Here is a 21,429-nt window from a genome sequence, read left to right as displayed (position 1 = left end):
TAAGCACTTTTCCTTGTGCTCATTGGCCATTGCTTCTTTTATATTCTTCTGTGAAGTATCTAAGTTTTGGTTTTTTGCCTGTTTCAAAGTTGTTTGTCTTCATTATTCCTTGATAGGAATCTTTAATACATTTATGATGCAAGCTGACAGGTATTACATAGATTTTATCTTATTTGGCTTGCGTTTTCATTTTCTTAATTGATGTAAACTAAACTATACATGTGTGAAGTGTACAATCCAATAAGTTTGGCATATGTATATACCCGTAAAATCACAACCATGATAAAAATAATGAACATAAACATCACCTCCCTCCCACCCCCCAAAATGTCCTTGTGCCCTCTGTAAACCATTCATTTCATCCTTCCTTGGTCCCCAGGAATCATTGATTTTTTTTTTCTTTTTGTTACTAGATTACATTTTCTAGAATTTTTCATAAAGGAAAGCATACAGTAGCCTTTTTTTGTCTGACTTCTCAGTAAATTATTTTGCAGTTTATTTATGTTGCTATGTGTCAGCATTTTATTCCTTTTTATTGCAGCTTCTCTTGTATGGATAGTACCACTATTTGTTTAGCATTCAACTACTGAAGGACGTTTGGGTGGTTTTCTGCTTTCTACTATTTTGGACTAGTGTTCCTATGAACATTGTGTACAAGTCTTTATGTCGACATTCGCTTTCATTTCTCTGAAGTAAATAGAATGGCTATGTTATAAGTCTGCTGGTAGCCACAAACTTTCATTTAATTTGGATATGTATGTAAATGTTGCTAGGTTATGTAGCACCTTTTAAGAAAGTGCCATACTCTTTTCCAAAGTTATGCCATTTCATATTCTCACCAGCGTTGTCTGAGTTTCAGTTGTTCCACATCATATCCTTACCAACAATTGGTAAGGTCAGTCTTTTTAAGTGGCATATACTAGTAATAGTTATGTGGTGGTATCTGTCTGTGGTTTAAATTTACATTTCCCTAAAGACTAGTGATGGTAAGCTTCTTTTCATGTGTCTGTCAGTTGTATATCTTTTGTGTAGTATCTCTGAATTTTTTTGTCTATTTAGGGGGAGAGGGATAATTGTTTAATTTTTTTTTTAATTTTCAAAAGTTCTTTATGTATGCTGTATACAGTCTATTAACAGATGTGCAACTTGCAAATATTTCCTCCCAGTCTGTGGATTGTGTTTTCCATCTGTTAATTGTTATTTGAAGAGTTGAAGAACTTAATTTTGAAGTTCGATTTATCAGTTTTTTTTCTTTAATGGACTGTGGTTTTGTTTATGTATGTAAGAATCTTTTATTAACTCAAGGTCACACAGAATTTTTTTGCTGTAATTCCTTCTGGGAGTTTTATAGTTTCGAGACATAAGAACGTCCAAACCTGTAGAAAATTTCTATAAGGGTTTATTAGAGTTTATTTGAGCCAGAGGACACAGCTGGAAGCAAGTCTCAACAGACTGAAAAATACTTCCAAGAATGACAGTTGGAGTTTGTTTTTATACATTTAGAATTAAAGAGGGAACTAAAGATGACCCAAATTGGGAGAAAACAGGGCAGGGAAATCTCTTAGGATTGGCTTTCAGGATAGTTAAGATTTGTAGTCTCATGAGGGTAGTTATGCTTCTGAGGAGTGAGGAAAAAGGCCTTTAAAAGGTGTGTTAACTTAAACAATGAACAGAGCTTGCTTAAGGCAAAGGTAAATCTTTTTATAGGCCTGAGGCATGACTCCCACCAAGAGTTACCCTGGTAGGAATTTATGATCAGATCAACCTGTAAGGTTGCTTTTGGTCAGATTTATTACAGAGCCCCTTTTTTGTCCACAATAGTTTTAGATTTTGCTATGATCTGTTTAGGTCTGTGATCTACTTTGAGCTAGTTTTTTTCACAAGCTATATTTGATATATGGATCTAATTTCATCTTTTTACCTACGCCTATTCAGTTGTTCCAGCATTTGTTAACAGAACTTTCCTTTCTCTGAATTACCTTTGCATCTTTGTTAACATTTAATTTTTAAAAATATATTTATAATATATTTGTGGGCCTATTTCCCAATTTTTACTTATTTTCATTGATTTATTTTTCTATCTGGTGCCAATACCACATTATTGTGATGACTGTAGCTTTATAATAAATTGCAAAATAAGATATGGGTCCTCCAACTTTGCCAAATTATTTTGATTATCATAGGTTCTTAGCAGTTACATATGAATTTTGGAATCAGTTTGTTAAATAAAAAAACCAAACAAACAAACAGGATTTTGATTGGGAATGCAGTGAATCTGTAGACCAATTTGGGAAGTAGTGAAATCTTAGCAGTTCACTCTTTTGAACCATGAACAAGGTGCATCACTCTTTTAATTTTGATCTTTAATTTCTCTTAACAGTGTTTTGTAGTTTCCAGTGTTGAGCTGTTGCATATGTTGGTCTTATATCTTGCAACCTTGACTAAATTATTAGTTATAATAGCTATTTTATCAATTCTTTATGTTTATTGATTCTCTCACTGCTGACAGTTCTGGGTCTATTTTTATTGATTGGTTTTTCTTTTGGTTATGGAGTATATTTGCCTGTTTCTTTGCATGCCTGTTTTTTACTGAATGTTGGACATTGTGAATTTTATCTTGCTGGGTTCCAGCTTTTGTTGTATTTTAGGGCAGTATTGGACTTTCTTCTGATGTGCCGCTTAGTTAAATTGGAATCCATTTGATCACATAGAGTCATATGTTTTATATTTGCGCAAGTCCAGCACTTCTTTAGGACTAATTTATCACATTACTAACGAAATACATTTCTGAGGACTCTGCCCAGTGCTCCATGTATTATGTCGTCTTTGCAGTCTGGCTTTTAATTGGTTCGTTCTCATATAGTCATAGTACTAAAGGCAACCTTCCTGAAGATCACCAAAATATGTGCGTGTGCTCACACGTGCACTGTCGTGCACATTTTTTCCCCACCATAGTTTTGTTCACAGCAGCATCACACATGCGAGGAGTGCACTGTGCTACTTACTTCAGGACAGCTCCAACATCTCTAGGGGATTGGTATTTTTCTGCTCCTATACCCTTAGGGAACCACGTCCATTCACGTACATTCTTGTTCTCTCTGTCTCATTTCCTGTCTCTCTGCTGCTCCCTCCTTTCCTGTTCTGTGGCCTGTAAATTTTAATGATCTCTCATCACCCATACCCCACAACTATCTCTTCAATTTAATGAGATTGCCAGGCTCTGTTAGGCTTTTCCTGTGCATTGTAGCCTAGAGATTGCCAGTAGGTAGTGAAATGGATTATTAGTTTTTTTAATTAAGTTCCCTCTCTTAGGAATCACAGCCCTGTCATGCCTGTTATTCAATGTCTTGAAACTGTTATTTTATATATTTTGTGTGATTTTCTCGTTTTTCCAGATTGAAGAGTAAATCTAGTACCTTTATTCCATTTTGTATGAAAGCAAATTTGTAATTTCTTTTAATTGTTTTATAGATTAGATGATATAAGAGTTTGGGGAAACAAAAAACAGTTCTGCTTAAGAAAAAAAAGTAATATATTTATTCAAAAGTAATTTCATTTTGGATTTTGATTAGAATTCTGTTATAAACTATATTCGTACATAACCTTATACTTTGTGGAGAAATAACATTTTTATAACGTTGAGCTTCTTTGTTAAAGTACATGCTATGTCAGTTCTTTCATTCAAGTCCTGTTTCTAGTCCATCAGTAAAATTATATAGTCTTTTTTTACAAATGATTTTTGCATTTCTTTAAGTTTATTTTTTTGTTTGTTTTGCACTATTAGTGATTTTTTAACTTTGATTATTTTTAGAATAAAATTTATTTATATATTGTATAATTGGCCACAGTACTTGATTTTCATTTATCTAATATTTTACATTGCTTTTATAACTTATTTTAAGTGCACGCTGCATATTTAGTATGTTAACCTTTTTTCTCATATGATTAGCAAGTATATTTTTAAAACTTAAGTTTATCTTTTAAAATGAAAACATCAGTCTTTCCCTTTCCTTTTTGATTTGCTTAGAAATTTCTCCCAGATGAAGAATATAAAAATACAATTTCTTTTTAGTACTCATCCAGTTTTAATTTTTCCAAAAAGTTAGCCAGTAGCTCCAATGCTGTTTTTTAAAGAATCACTTCTATATCTTACATTTCTTTATATATTCAAATGCGAATATTTTTAAAGTTGTTTATATCTGTTTTCTGATACTGCTCCCAAAATACTATAATAATTTACTTTTATAAAGTATTCCATAATTGTGGGTTTATATTAGGTGTATTTTTACCTTAATTTACCATATGAGACTAGTTAAAGGCAGAAATTTTTAAATAATATTCACATAGAACTGTGTTGATCACTTATATCTGGATAAGTGGACAGTTTTGTTTTGTTTTAAAGAGACTTTAGTGATAGGATCAGAATTTCTTGATTAACATCTAGGTGTTCTTGGTTGTTCGTTTTTTTTCCTATATTGATATATTTTATTTATAACCTTTGCTAAAGAAATTATTTTTCTGTTTTTATAGTTTTGGTAAGCAGTTTGGAGGAAAAAGAGGATGTGATTGTCTTGTGTTAGAGCCTTCAGAAATGATTGTGGTAAGAACTTTAAAGAATGCTGAATTGTTTTTTGATATGCTTCAGTTTCAACTTTAAATGTAGTAGGCTTTTAAATACTCACGGAGGTTCCATTACTATGAGTGTTTAAATATTTTATTAAATAGCATCAGAACCATCTACCAAGTTTGATACATTTTCATCGACTTAAATTTTTTGATCCTTGAGAGAATTCGAAACGTGATGTAATTATATATAACATATTCTAAATTTGGTAATTTCTTTTACCACTCCTACCAGAAAATTTAAGGACTTTAAAAAGGGACCTTGATTTTTCAAGTGTTTTCTCTTTTCTCTTTAATGTAGTTAATAATCTTTGAACATCCATATTCTGTGCTCTTGACTTGAGGAAAAGAGAAAAAACACAATTCTATCCAAGTAAGAAATGGTTTAGATCTTAATAGTTTTACTTTAAGAATATACTTAAGGAATAATTTACTTTTTCCTAAGAAAGCTAGGTAGTTGATATAACTTTAGGAAATCTGACTTTTTTCTTTCTTTCTTTCTTTTTTTTTTTTAGCATTAGAAGAATCTAGAACATAACTCCCATTTACCTTGTTCTGAGATGACCTTACTAGAAAATAGCTTATACTGAATGGACTCATTGTCCTACTAGCATCTCATGTAGATGATCATCTGACTTTATTTAAACTATTGAGAAGTGAGGTTGAATTCTTAATGAAGCATTTTAATGTCAGGGCTTAAAACTAAACCACTTTTCCATTTTATGGTGCTGTAGTCAGACTGATATCTTCAAATAGTTTGTTTTCTCTTCCCCAAACTGGATCATCTACATTATCATGAACTCTGTGTCCTATATTTCTAAAAAACAACTGAATTTTAATTTAAAAGGCAAAGAGTATATCTAATTCAGCAGAGTTGCCTGTATAGTAAGTATTCAGTGAATTATGCTTGAATTCAAGTTTGTTCAAGGCTTGGACTATCTATTGTTTTATGTCTATTTAAGGGTTGGTATGGCTTATCTATTAAGGCCTCAGAACTCTCCCTTTTAAACAAATATACTGAGGAACATGGCAAGAAAATTACCTCAGGCAATACTGATTTTCTTATTTGTCATCGATGTATTTTATATTTCTCATACTTTGTGAAAAAAGAGTAGTGCTTTTACTGTAGTGATCACATAGAGCTTTTGTTGTTTTATTTTATTGTGGTATAATACACTTAACATAAAATTTACCATCTTAGCCATTTTTAAATGTGTAGTTCAGTATATTTAAATACTAAATTACTTTTTAAATTAAAGAGAAATCTTTTACTTTCCTTGTCCCAAACCTGGAGTTAGCCTTTTCTCTAAGGCAAACTACTTGATTTTAGTAAAGAATACTATTTAGAAACTGAGATTTGGCTGCTTGGTTTTTTTTTTTTTATTGCTCCAGGTGCCTCATTGCTATTAGGGCCTGTCAGTGGACAGAGTTGGAAAATATGTCTGAGTGTATGCGCGCGCGCACACACACACACGCACACCCACCCCCACCCTCTATTATCTATGTTTAAAACCCAGAGTTTATCCTGGTTTTCCCTCTTTGCTTATTTGTACGTCCTTTCTCTAACAATGAGAAACTTGGTTTCTGTTATTAATATATTTACTTACACATAAAGTAGTTTAAGAATTGTTTGCCCATAACATCATAGAAAGCACTATTAGCTAGAGTATTAACATACACATATACATACAGTTTAAGTGTACATTAAGTTTACAAGTGCATATCCCTTATAACCTACCTCCCTAACAAAATATAAAATATTTCCATTACCTACCCTGTAAAATAAGGAACTATCTGAGAATTGGAGAGACAAGGCAAAAGGACAGAGGAAACTTCAGATTGAAGAAATTTATGTTGACCAATCTGGGACAATTTGGGAATCCAAATAAGAAATTATAGTAATTAGTGTACCCCCATGTATAAGAATTTGTAAGTCCTACTGATAGGAGGAGGGAAAGGGGAAGGGAAAAGGAAAGTTTTTCCTGATAGCTGAATGCCAGCTAATAAATATGGAAGGACTGGTTAAGCTAGAAAAGCATTAATGAATGGTAAAACTTGTGGCTAATGTTTAATGAGAAACAGAACACTTATAGTCTCAGAGTTATCTCTCCACAAACTTCATGAAGGGAAAAAGTATCAAATTTCTGATGGGGAAACATGGAGGATACCCACTGTAACAAAAATCATTGCTACCACCATCAATATGGACACAAACTAATATTTTACTACTCCTGATCTGATTAAATGAGAAGGATAAAACATCACCTCTGTGATACAGTCCTGTCAGACATGGATACCTGAATCTAATCCTTAGGAATTATCAGACAAAACAAAGACATTCTAGAAATTGACTGGCCTGTACTCTTAAAATATTCCATTGTCAGGAAATACACAGATTAAAAGAGAAAAAATGTAGCTAAATGCAATGCTTAATCTTTTATTAAGTATTGGAGGGAGAGGAAGGCATAACTATAAATGATGTTGACACAATTGATGAAATTCGATTATGGACTGAAGATTAGATACTGAATTTTCTGATTTTGATAACTTCTGTGGTTATGAACACCTAGTCTTTGTTCTTAGGAAATACATGTTGATGTATTTGGAGTCAAGAAACATTCTATTCAATTTATACTCAAATGTTTCCAAAAATATGCATGTGTATACATAAAATTTTTTAAATTACCAAAAATGACATCAAGTCATTTGCATATTTGTATACATATTTATGGTTGGTAATGTTTAAATTCAAAAATTGCATTTTATTAATGATCAGCATAGTTTAAAATGCTTTATGAGTTATAGGAGAAAATAACCCAAAATGATAAAGATTATTTCTGAGATTTCTGAAGGATTTTATTGTCATTTCATCATATTGGTGAATCTTAATTTTTTTTTTATTTTGTTTTTTATTTTTTTAGTTATCCACTATTATTTTGTCTTTTGAAACACAAAAATGTATTTAACATTTTGTACCAGTATAAATCTTTGGTATATCTGTGTGTTTTTTTACATGAAATTATTTAGAATTCATAAAAATGCTTGATCTGAGTGTATATATGTTTACAAGTACATATTTACTATTTTGATAAGTTCTGTCAAATGGTTTTATTATGTATGTATTTGTACAAATTTGGATAACACCACTGGTGATTAGGAATGCCTGTTACTGAACACCTTCTTGATCACATGATATGTTAGTCATCTTGATATATATATGAAAATCTCCCTGTTTTAACTTGTGTAGATTCTCATATGCTTTATGGGGGATTTGTTTTTCTTGTTATTCATATCTCTTGCCCATTTTTCTATGTGGATTCTTATTCATATGAGCTTTACATTTGTAAATAAATGAAAGTTTTTGTTTATAAGAGGCTGTAGATTTATCATTTTTAACTTAATACCTAAAACAAATTTTCTGGTATTTGATCTATAGGTTTTTTTTCCTCTTATGACTTTTGGTTTGGACTCATGCTTATTAGAAAGACCTTCCCCATGACAATATTATTGATCTTTTAATCTGTATTGCTTTACAGAATTTTACTAGGTCATTATTTTAATTTAACTTTTAAATATTACTTTTTCTGGTTAGCCAAAGACAATAACAACTTAACTACCGGTTTTGCAATATTTCCTTCAAAAACAATGCAGAACTCTACAAGAAGGTTTAGTAAAAGGTATCTACACAAAAACCATGTGCACATATAACTTGAAGACAGAGAATGCCCAAACTTGAAAATAATTCTAAATAAAAACAGAATCCACCAGTTCCCAACACACGAGCTCTCACACTCCCATCTCTACTCCCAACCCTCAGTAAGGCTTTGTGGTGAGCAGAGGCCAACCAGGCAGATATGTAGAGAAAACAGAAGATGGAAGCTATCGAATGGACCTGAAATTGACCTACACTGACAGAAAGACCAGTTTTGCACTAAGTTTAAAATTGTGTGTGAGGGGTGGGAGTAGAGATCAGAACAGGGACTATAGGGAAGTAATTTTAAATTATGAGTGATTTGCAAAAGTATTCTTCCAAATGCACAGTTTCAAGGTTAAGACAAAAGGTAAAAAGGAAACAAGCTCCCTCTGGCATTTACATGCTAAAGAAGAAAAGAAATACACATGGGGAAGTTAGGTTCCTACAAGAAAAAGTGAACACAAAATCAAGGTCTCACCACCAAATTTCTCTGTGTTTTGTCTCTGCTGTCTTTGCTAAAATAAAAGAATTAGATTCTGCCTTAAAAAATATATCAAGGTCTTATAACCCCTCCCACCAGCTAACAAAAAGAAAAAAGTATCCTAAACTATCTGGAATTCGAAGTGTTTGACAAAAGAATGCTGTTAAAGTAGGACTCTTGTAAAAAAAAAAAAAAAAATTCTAACCATAAAAAGGTAAAAAGGGAAGATTAATCCATATATAGCTGTTACAGTATAAGAAAGTGAGATTAATTACACACCAACTCTGGGAAATTTCTTCCCACCCAGAAAAACAACCATGAAGATGACAAACTATGATAGTACTCCAGAAAGAGTTATGTATATTCAGTCAAGCATTTGAGATATAAAAAAACACACATAGAATCAAGAAAACCAAGAAAATGGGCAAAAAGAAAATGGAATAAAGAGTATGAACTCAGTAAAGAAATCGAAGACCAAGAAAAAATTATCTTAGAAACAAATAAATTATAAGGCACTCCAGGCAGAATAGACTCGAATGAAAATTTAATAAGGTACATTGAAGAAAGGAGGGAAAAGAGCCAAGTGAGGAAAATGATTTAAAAATGAAGTAAAAAGTGTCAGAGATGCTATATTTTATACTTCACAGTTACTGAGAACCACAGATCTTAAACATTCTCACCATAAAAATGAAATAATTACGTGACTTGATTGAGATTTTAACTAAAGATGTGGTAATCATTTTTCAGTATATTAGTGCGTCATATCAATACATCATATACCTTAAATTTACACAATGTTATGTAAATGTCAGTTATATCTCAAAGTTAGGGGAAAAAGTATTAGAGAAAATAGTGGAAATTAAAGATAGGCAATGAAGGTATAACATTCATAATTTTGGAGTCCTAGGGAAAAAAAACTCAATGGAAAGTAACTAATATTTAAAGCTATATTCAAAGAAAATTCACCAGAAATTGAAAAAGATTTGAATCTACACACAAAGACATATAGAGAACACTACATCTATCACCAACAGAATACATCTACTTTTCAAACATACACAGGATATTTTTAAAAGGTCACCGTATGCTGGAACATAAAACATCTCAAAAAAATAAAGATTTAAAATGTTAGTTTGTAGTTTTTGATCACCATGGAATTAGGTACAAAAACACAATTGGAACAAAAATACAGCTTTTGAAATTCAGGAGTATACTTTAAATCGCTTGTAAAAGAAGAATCACTATGAAAATGACAAAATATTTTGAACTGAATGAAGATGATATATCAAAAAGTGAAATTCAGTGTAAGCCTTTCTTGCTGAGCAATTTAAACCTCATAAGATGAAAGCCAGACATTCAGTAAGTTCAGTATCCACATCAGAAAATTAGCAGCAAACTATAGTGACAAATTAGAACCCCCAAAATAATAATGATAAATAGGAAAATCAGTGGCACATGAGCGTCAACAAAGGCAAAAGTTCTTAGAAAAGAGTAATAAAATTGATAAATTTCTGTCAAAATAATCAAGAAGAAAACATGTTTCATAACCAGTGTCAGAAGTGAGAAAGGGTACACTATTATGGAACTAATGAACATTAAAATAATTAAAGAAAGGATATTATGAGAAATTTAAAGTAAATAACTTTGAAATTTTAGATAGTCAAATTTCTTGAAAAACATAGCCTACCCAAACTGGTAGGCACACACACATGTAAATGGAAAATCTACATAATTCAATATCTAGAAAAGGAATTTGTAATTATAGATCCTTTAGAAGTTCAAACCCACATGGTTTCACTGGCAAATTTCTGCAAACATTTGAAGAAGAAGGCATAAAGTCTAACAGTAAATATAAAAAAGATTGAATAATTTTCCTTCTTTATGAGCCCAATTTAATTTTTTTAAATTGAGAAGTGACATAAAACATGGAAGAGACCAGTTTAATTTTGACAGCAAATCCTAACAAGGACATTACACAAAAGCAATATTACAGATCAATTTTTAAAATGAATTTAGAAATCCTAAAATATTATGTAATCAGGGGAGGTCTGGAGAAACGTGACAGAGTGAGAGACGTCCCCAGGTCTCTCCCCTTGAAACAACAAGCTGAACATCTAAAACTCAGCAAAAAACACCCAAAGTGCACACCAGCACATCTAAGCGTGGGATCTGCGCATAAGACCTACCACAGGTCAGAACACCAGGTGGGGGTCAGGTGGTGGACTGGGAGAAATAAAGAAGCTGCCTCTCGCAGCCACCAGAGCTAACTGTAGGAGGAGGAGGAGGAGAAAAGATGTGGGGAATTCCCCTGAATAGCCCTGCCTGAGAGAGTTATGAGTTACATGCAGCTGGCAGCAGGGCCCAGTCTAAAGGTCAGAAAGCAGAAAAGTGGGACGGCAGAAAAACAATAGTTGATTTTTACCGGCCATGGTTGGAAAACCAAGGCTGAGCCACAGTTCCCAACCCCTAGCCACTGACACCGAACACCACAGGTCACCAGGGAAATCTGAGCAAACGCTACCAGAACTGTTGCTAACACTGACAGGAACTGAAACTAAGGGTAGCAAGCGTGATTAAATGTTTTTAAGAAAATAAAAAGGCATTATTAAGGCTTTATGTGGCAGGGATCCAAGAGGCTTAGACGCCAACTACTGGAAACCAAAAGAAAAGTGCCCTCTTTTCAGCAGGCTAAAGGGAGACCTTTACATAATAAATTTTTTTTTTTTTTTTGGAAAAAAAAGCAGAATACATTTCCATTAATGCCCAGGCAGAAAAATAATCCATTAAACACCATGAACAACCAAGGTGACAAGACATCTCAGAAAGGAAGAGAAAAATCTCCAGAAAATAAGTTTACATACATAGAAATATGCAACTTAAATGACAGAATTCAACATGGTGCTTCTGAAAAAACTCAGATCCGAAACGAGTCATATCAACAATTTCAGGAATTGAAAAAACAGCTAGATGAGCAGACTGAAACCCTCAAAAAGAAAAGACTAGATCTTCTGGAGATAAAAACACACTGCAAGAGTTGAAAAATGAAATAGCAAGCTTGGGAAATAGAGTCGACCAAATGGAGGAAAGGATCAGCGATATCGAAGACAGAAATCTAGAAATAAATCAGCAGGAAGAAGAGAGAAACCGAAGAAAGAAAAATAATGAAAGAAATACAAGACCTAGCTGATACCATTAGGAGAGGAGACAAGAATAATGGGCATTCTCGAGGAGGAGGAAAAGGAGCAGGGACTAGAAAGTATTTTCAGACAAATAGTGGATGAGAATTTCCCAAATCTAAGGAATGAACTAGAGCTTGGAATTCAAGAAGTCAACAGAACACTCAATTATCTCAACCCAAAAAGGCCTTCACCAAGACACATTGTATTAAAATTATTAAAAATCAGCGACAAAGGCAGAATTCTCAAGGAGCCGAGGAGAAGAAAACGGTAACTTATAAAGGAAAACCCATTAGATTATCTTCGGACTTCTCAGCACAAACCTTAGAAGCCAGAAAGGAATGGAATCAAATATTTAAACTTAAATGAAAGGAACTACCAGCCTAGATTAATGTATCCAGCTAAGCTCTCCTTTAGATATGAAGGAAAAATTAAGACCTTTCCAGACATAAAAAAAATTGAGAGAATTCTCCACTACAAGTCCTGCACTACAGGAAATAGTGAAAGGGGTCAGCTCACCTAAAACAAAATGAGAAAAAGTAAAAAACATAATTAGGAGTAAAATGACTATCAGGCAAATAGAAGCAGAGGAGTGCAACCCTTACTAAGAACAGGGTATTATAAGCTTGAACAATAAGAGAATTGCTATAGCAAGTTAGTAATGAACTTTCAGCATATATAGGGACAAATCGAGATAACAATGACTGAAAAGGGGAGGATTCAGAGATCCAGATTTGCAAAGGAGAATGGAGATAAGGCATGCACAGAAGAAAATGGACGACTGTGTGTGTATGTGTATGTGTGTGTGTGTATATATATTCTTATTCGTAATGGTAACCACACAAGATTCAGCTGAAGCATATAACATAAAACAAGAACCAGAGGGAAAACCCACAAAAGCCAACCAAAATAAAGAAAACAGCAACACAAGGACAAGGAAGCATTGGAAACACCGAGCTACCAGAAAGCAAAAGATAAAATGGCTATACAAAGACCTCATATTTCAATAATCCCCTAAATGTAAATGGACTGAACCCACCGATAAAAAGGCACAGGGTTGCAGAATGGATCAGAAAACAAAACCCAACTATATGCTGCCTCCAGGAGATATATCTCAGCTCCAAAGACAAATATAGACTCAGTGTGAAAGGATGGAAAATGATATTTCAAGCAAATGGCATTCAGAGAAAAGCAGTAGTAGTAGTACTAATATCAGATGCAATAGATTTCAAAATACAAAAGGTAAAGAAAGATACTGAGGGACACTTCATAATGATAAAGGGAATTATGCACCAAGAAGACATAATACTTATTAATATCTATGCTCCCAATCAGGGAGCCCCAAAATACATAAAGCAATTACTAACAGAACTAAAGGGAGAAACAGACCAAAACACTGTCGTAGTAGGGGACCTAAATTCCCCACTGTTGAATATGGACAGATCATTCAAACAGAAAATCAGTAAGGAAATCACATCCTTAAATGACACATTAGACCAACTGGTTATAATTGACATTTATAGAGCCTTCCATCCCAAAACAGCTGCTTAAACATTCTTCTCTAGTGCACATGGAACATTCTCAAGAATTGGCCACATACTGGGACACAGAGATAGCCTCAACAAATATAAGACGGTTGAAATCATACCAACCATATTCTCTGATCATAATGCTTTGAAACTAGAGGTCAACTGCAGAAAGAAATCAGGAAGAACCACAAATACATGTAGATTAAACAACATGCTACTGAAGAATAACTGGGTCAGAGAAGAAATGAAGAGAGAGATCAAGAGATAGAAACGAATGATAATGATAGTATAACATATCAAAACTTTTGGGATACGGCAAAAGCAGTCATAAGAGGAAAGTTCACATCATTACAGGCCTATCTCAAAAATAAGAACGAGCCCAAATACACAGGCTAATGCTTCATCTTAAAAAACTAGAAATGGAAGAACAAATGAAGCCTAAAGTCAGCAGAAGAAAAGAAATAATCAAAATTAGAGCAGACATAAATGAAATTGAAAACAAAAAAACAATAGAAAAAATAAATACAACAAAGAGCTGGTTCTTTCAGAAGGTTAATAAAATTGACAAACCCCTTGCTAGACTCACTAAAGAGAAAAGAGAAAGGACACAAATGAACAAAATCAGGATTAAAGAGGGGAAATTACCACTGACATTGCAGAAATACAAAGGATCATAAAAGAATACTATGAAAAAGTATTTAACACCAAATTTAATAACCTAGAAGGAATGGACCAGTACTTAGAAAAATACAATCTTCCTAGACTGAATCAAGATGAATTTGATTATCTAAATAACATAACTCGTCTCCAAATTTGTGTAATATTTTGTGCAATCCATATGAAAATCTCAGATTTTTTATGGGGATCAGTAATTGACCTATAACATTAATAGGTCAATTAATGAGAAAAATGCATTTACAATAACTACATAAAATACTTCATAAAGTTAAATTTCCAAAGACATTAGTTTTAAATACTCTAAAAAAATAAAAATTGAGATATCATGTTCTTAAGTATAGAATAACCATCATAAAGATATTAATTTTACTTAGGTTAACTTGTAAGTTTAATGAGAGCCCATTGAAAAATACCATTAAATATGGTATATTGTTTTGTGCCTAATAATCGAATAAAACAGGAACTAGAGGGAAAAAAACCCTGAAAAAAAGCTACTGGAGCCTTAAATTTTTTTATATACTAATTCAAAAAGGAGAAAAAATGTAATCTCGACAAAAGAAGTAAATTTAATATATATAAAATTGTTGGTATAATTCCACCAAGAATTATTATTTCTGGTGACTTTAAAAGACAGTATTTTGTTTGTTCATTTCTCATGGGATATAAGAATGAAAAGTGTCAGCAGTCTTTATTTTTAGTAGTGATGGCGGTATGGTTAAAGTTTAGTGTGTGTGTATAGATACATATTATAGGTAATTAAATATATGTAATTATAGTTAATATATATAAATCATGTATGTGGAGTGGGAGATATATTTGACTGGGATTTCTTGTGTCAGAAAGCAAAGAAATATCAAAAACTTGGGATTCTCTCAGAAGTTCATAATAACTTAAAGGGATTATTTTGAGTATCAAAAAATATTGTTAAAATTTTTTCTCAGCAAAGGATACTGAAATTCATCAAAAGCTTTTTCCTGCACTTGTTACAGTAATCTATACCTTTTTCTCCTTTGATCTCTTAATATGACTTACATCGATAAATTTTCTTAATATTAAACTACTCTTGCATTCCTAGTAAAAGTTTGTCTTGAGGTATTTGTTATCTTTTTCTGGGCCTAATTTGATAACCAAGTTTAAGATTCTGAATTCATTATTTCTTAGCGTGTGATGTTAGCCTATAATTTTAATTTCTAGTACTCTTCTGTTTTTGTATCAAGTTCTGTGAGCCTTAGTTACTTGAGGACTATTATCTCTTTCTGCATTTGGTATAAGATTGTTTTTACCTAGAAAGACTTGAATTTACATTCGTTATGATTAATGACAGATTTGAGTTACTTTTACCACATTATGTGCTTTGCATTTGTTTAGTTTTTTTTACTCCCTTGTTATTTTTTGCTCTTTTGTAGTAAATTCTCTTCTTGCAGTCCTCCCTCTACTACACTCCTTTAGATATTGTGTCTATATTTTTTATGCTAATTCCAGCTATTTTTATATGCTTACTTAAAAATAACTGAAGTTAATAAGTAGAGAAGCTTATGCAAGTTTAATGCTGGTAACTATATCCAAATATAATTGCAATTGTCCAGAATTTTAGTTCTATTTACTTATTCTATAAATTTTGCCTTCTTGTATTGTTTTATGCAGTCGTTACTCAGATTTAACCCTGTATTTAGCATTTTTTTGTTTTTAATTTTTTTCTTGCATCTAAGATTTTACTTATGGTAACAGTTGTGTTATGTCTGAGGTACACCCTTTAGGTTGTTTTTTAGATAAAATTTTGTTGGTTAACATCTCAGCTGGGCATATTGTTTTCCTTTTTTCTTTTCTTTTTTTTTTTTTTTGCCCGAAAAGATATTTATTTTTGCATCTTCCTTGAGGATAGCTTTGCCATGATTGCAGTTTTAGAAGAATGTATTTTCCTCTGCACAGTCAGTACATTCTATTTTCTGGAATCCATTGTTTTTTGAGAAGTCAGTTATTAATCTAATTGCCCTTTCTTTATAGCTGATCTGTATTTTCCCTCTGGCTGTATTAAGTCTTTTGTTTATCATTCCTTTGTGAATTTATAGTTGTAGTTTCTAATTATCCTGCTGTGGATTTGTTGGGCTGCTTTGGGTATTTTAATCAAAAAAATAGTCATTTTCTCTTGACATTGTCTCATTCCTCTTTCTATTATCACCTTCTTGAAATTTGTTTAGATATATGTTAAATCTTTTCATCCTATCCTCTGTATCTCTTAAGATTTCTTTTTTATTTTCTGTCTCTTCTTGACTTGGTGCTACATACTATGTTAATTTTTTGGCTCTCCCCAATTCACTAATTCTCTTTTTACTTAAATTTTAATATGTCATTTGATTCATTTTTCTTTTTTTACTTTCTTTTTTATTTTCTCCTTTTTAGTTTGGGTAATTTCCTTTGACCTATGTTTTAAGTTTATTGATTCTTGACCCAGTTGGCTTGAATCTGTTAATGAGCTTATCAAAGGTATTCTTCATCTCTACACCACATTTTTTGTTTCTCACATTTTCATTTTACTCAAATATTTTCCTTATGTCTGCTGAAATTCTTCATCTATCATAGTCCCCCTTTCCTACTGAGTCTTTACTGTATTAATCTTAGTTGCTTTAAATCTTGTGGTGCTTCAGCATCCAGAATCATCTCTAATTTTTATGATTTGCTCTCTTGATTGCTTCCTCTCAGCAGTGGATTGTTGATGTTTTTCTTCCCCTTTTATATTTTTATGTGAGACATTATTTTGGATTTAATGCTAGATATTGTGTGTATAGCAATAAAGACTGAGGATAGACAGTGTTTGGGCCTGGAGATGAAGACACCTCTTCTATTAGAAGTGAAATAGATTTGGATTTTTTTGTTATGGTTACCTTCAGTGCACCAGTGATTTCAAATTCCTCTAGATTACTTCGAGGTTAGGATTGGGACTGATTTGTTGGAACATTTTCCTAAGCGTTCGTGTTCCACCCTCAGTTTTAGGCCTTCCCTGTGCTTTTGTGTTTCAGACAAGATCTCTCTTAGTATTCTCCTCTCTCTTCCAAATGGAGACTGCTAGTGCTTGTTATTGCTTGCTAGCCTGGCAGTGGGGAGGAAGGGAAGGGCATTTGGGGAGCAGTTTTTTTTGTTGTTGTTCTGGTCAGTCCTTACCTGCTTGGTTGCTGTTTACAATCTCCTGCTTGTTTTCAAGGTTTTTTGTTTGTTTGTTTGAAGTTTTTGTTGTTGTTGTTTTATTGCTTTGTATGTTCTCGTACTTCCAATGTATTAGAATGTTTGCAAGTATGATTCTGGTTTTTTTCTGTCCATAATTGCTCATCATGTCTTATTTGCTCACATAATTGTTTTTTTTTTATAGTTGGGGTTTTTTTGATATGTTTGTACATGAGTTTATATGTCTTGAACTTTAGACGTGGGAATTTTTTGAAGTTTGGGTTAAAGTTGCATTCTTGCAAAGAAGTTTTAGATTTGTTTTTGCCAGTTGCACATGTTCATTATTAGTCCTGAACTTCTTTAAGTTTACTTATGTCTTTAAGGTATTATGAATTCAAACTGCAGACCTGCATGAGGGATGGCTTATATTTTGAATTCTCAGGTTAAACGTTTTTTGTTTGATTGCTTTTTCCCTGCTGTTCTCTCAGTGCCAAGCAAGTTTTCTTCCTGTCCCCTTCTGCAGGGTGGGCTTATACCTTGCTCACCCCTTACAATGAGGGTATAGATATTTGGATGAGCTTTCTGAATAAGTCCTCCAATGGATTCTCTATCTTTGGTGGATTCTCTTTTATTTCCTGTCTGCCATGCTCCTACAACTCTCAAAGTGAAGGGTCCAGTCTCTCCACAGTGGAAAAATCATCTGGTAGTTTGGGGGCTTTGTTGGTAGACTATGTCCTGGTATTGGTTTCACTTCATTCTTGGTCTTTGGCTTCCTTACTTTTGTGCCATTTCACATTCAGTATGTGTTTGCAAAGTTTTTTTTTTTAATCTCATATTTTGCTTCTTTTCAGATGGAGCTTTAATCGTTTATACATTGCTCAGTTTTGCTTTTCATTTGATACTTTTCCCAAAATTTTGAGGCTTAGAAACTCCTAAATTTAATTTACTGTTATATTTTGAAAAGCCTTTATTGTTTAAATCTCTGCTTTGCTTACTAAGTGGTGAATAATAAAAGATCTAAGAATCACATGAAATGGGAATTTCACCTAAAGTAGATAATCTGATTTATCCCTCGATAGGGCAGTATGAAGGAGATGAACTTTTTAGTCACACTTGGGTTTTGAGACCTTACCCAGTTGTTTGAATAATTTAAGTTTTGTGAAACTCTACCATCTATTGAAAGAGTAGCTATGTAATAGGGTCATTGTGAGCCTTAAATGATATAACTTACCATTTCTGGTACATGGCTTGTGTAATGGTTCAGGAAACACAGTGTTCTCTCATCAGTTTTTGGAAGAGGACATTGAATTACAAGGAGGAAGCATGTATTCGCTACCTACACAAAATTCTGTAGTTGTTGAGTAGAAATCAGTTCCCTGTCTCTTCTGGATTTACCTTTCAGAAGAGTGAGAAGAGTGATGTTCAGTCACATTCTGCCTTCCTGTATATTTCTCGAATACTTATACATATTTCCAGGGATCTAACATATTTGAGGAGAAAGAATATAATGCCCATTTTGGCACACTTCTTGAATGTTAAATGAGCAGACATGCGACATAATGCAGGCCCTTAGCTGGTTAATGAGATAACCCTATCTAATAATTATGGTCAGTATGCTTAGTGCTATAGAAAAAGTAGCACCTTCCTGAGACAGAGGAGTTATTTGAACTGGATCGTGAAGTTTGTGTAGGAGGCCAAGATATTCAAAAGAGGAGTGGGCTTTTAGGCAGAAGTTACAGCAGCATATGCAAAGACCTGCAGGCAGTAGGGAGCGTTTCCTGTTTCTGAGAATTCTAGGTTGTGCACATGCAGTGAACGTGTCATGTCTGTGGAAAGGAATGTCTCTTGTGGTTATGGAATAGATGGCAATTGAGATGTGTCTTAAATGATTGGTAGTGTTTCAGCATGTGAAGATAGAATGGATTGGCTAATACAAATTGAGGAAATAAGTTACTTAGACAGAATATACATTACTTACATATAAAGACCTATGAATAATCATGTTGACTTGGCCGCTACTTACTCTTGAACTCTCATAACTGAAGCAGAACAGCTTAGACATCAACTCTTTCTGAGAAATCATCAGGAAATTTTACATATCTCATTAGAGCTTTTATGTGAGAGGGATTTTGTGAAGAGGATAAAGGAGCAGTTTTTCCAGGCTTACAACGTATGAGATAAAGTGATAAAACTGTTTTGGGGTTGGAGTGTATGTGACTTTGACTGTCAAATGTAATAGTTTAAATTTTATTTGATAACTATTAGTGGTCCATCGTGGCATTTCAAACGAGAGACCTGATGTAATGATGATTTATCTAGGTGATTTATCTGAAAGAGCCGGATGGAGTTAGAGAGGAACGTGTCTGAAGCAGCAGAATCACCTATTGCTGTATTTCAGGACTGAAGTGATTAAAAAACTTGAATAAGTGTTAGTAGTAATAGGAATAAAAGAAAGGGCATTGTGAGAGTGATTTATAAAAAAAGAATGACAAGTTCTAAGAAATGGTTGAAGATAAGATTTGGAAGACAAGCAGGGGAGTTAGAAATGTTGATGAAATTTCACACTTGGATGACTAAGGAATTTTTTATATTAGCAAAAGATAGGACATTAGCAGGAAAATAGTTGTGAGGGAAAACTGAAATTATATGTTATTTATTGGGTGTGAGATTAATTATAAGGTATATTTTAGAACATGTCTTTTGTAAAATTGAGTTTTTAAAATTATGGTTTAGTTTGTAATTAGGCAGTGTGGTCTTCTGTCAGCAGCATGAGTTTTGGAGACAGGCCTATATTCCCGCTCACCTTCAATAGATATCACTGTTAACTAATCTTTTTGGATCTTATTTAAATTGTAAGCTAGTGATAGCAATACCTGCTTATAGGGTTGTTGTGTGAACTAAATAGTATGATGTGTATGCATAGCTGACCCATTTTAAGCCTTTAATAAGTGCTCGTTGTCCCTTCTTAAAAGATGCCAGCCTTACTTTGGCTATAGTTATACATTGAGATGAACACCAAAGAATAATGGATAAAGCATTTTTGTTTTACTATCCAATTCACCAAAATCATAACCTTGATTGTTTGCTAAATGTGCGTATGATCTGGCAATTTGTAATTGAACTAGCTCAGAAGTTATAATTATTGAATGCGTAGGTGTACTTAACAGCCTCTTTTTCTGGTAAGTGACTTTACTTAGAGGATATATGTTTATGTGAGCAAGAGAGTCTATTTCCTGGAAGGAAATTGTGGTCTCCAGATCTTTATAATAACGCCACCTTTAATCTTGAACATTATACAGACTGTTTTCTTGAGAAAGTTTCTTGCAAGAAGTAAATGAAGCCTCCTTATGAGCTTGTTAAGACTCCATAGACTGTCAGTAATATGGAAAAATTGGATGTTTAACCAGGAATGTGAACATGTGTTTCAGGTAGAGAATTCCAAAGATAATGAAGATACTATTCTACAAAGAGAAATTCCTGCCAGACAGTCTCGACGGAGGTTTCGGAAAATTAACCATAAAGGAGAGCGCCAAACCATTACTGATGATGTGGACATTAACAGCTATCTTTCTGTGAGTACATTTAGGAGCATTTCATTGATCTTCCTTAATTTTTATATCAGTATTTTTAATTGACATATATTTTGGCGCTGTCAACACTTTGGGCTCTGTGTAAAAGTTTGGAGCTGGTAAAGATATTTATATAATTTTTTAAAATTCTGCTTGGTTGAGTCAGGTAGAAATACCCTTACCAGTGAGAGTTTTGTTTTTCTTTTGTTTTTCTTTTCTGCTTAAATAATGTAAAACTAAAAAAATTCTTACCATACATTTTTAAACACATTTGTGGATTTTCTTGCTTTTTTATTGCTTGAATGGAATATAGATTAGAGTCCTGAAAATTCAGGTAGTAAACTCACTGAAGCTTTTTTTGTGATAATGCTTTAAGGCATACAAAAAAAATAAAAATATGTCATTTCTGCCCTTGAGGTGTGGGGACAAATATGCATATAATGTGTGTTATTGGAGAAACATACGCAAGTGTTAAAGGTGTATTTTCACATGCAAATATTGACAAAGAAGCAGATGAACT

At 33.0% G+C, this 21,429-nt stretch overlaps 1 protein-coding gene across 7 annotated transcripts in view; it reads left to right on the top strand.

Annotated features, from left to right (window-relative positions):
- Positions 1-21,429, top strand: part of RAPGEF6 (Rap guanine nucleotide exchange factor 6) — a 151,799-nt gene that overhangs the window by 32,792 nt on the left and 97,578 nt on the right. For all 7 annotated transcript variants that reach the window (XM_011362262.2, XM_011362260.2, XM_011362261.2 and 4 more), the window contains exons 5-6: positions 4,531-4,600; positions 20,769-20,912. In XM_011362262.2, the coding sequence (XP_011360564.1) occupies positions 4,531-4,600; positions 20,769-20,912 (214 nt within the window). The remainder of the gene's footprint in view (positions 1-4,530; positions 4,601-20,768; positions 20,913-21,429) is intronic.

The sequence above is a fragment of the Pteropus vampyrus genome, unplaced genomic scaffold, assembly GCF_000151845.1.
Source record: "Pteropus vampyrus isolate Shadow unplaced genomic scaffold, Pvam_2.0 Scaffold74, whole genome shotgun sequence".
In the NCBI taxonomy this organism is placed as follows: Eukaryota; Metazoa; Chordata; class Mammalia; order Chiroptera; family Pteropodidae; genus Pteropus; species Pteropus vampyrus.
The sequence above is the reverse complement of the archived record's forward strand: the minus strand, read 5'-3'. Positions and strand labels throughout refer to the sequence as shown.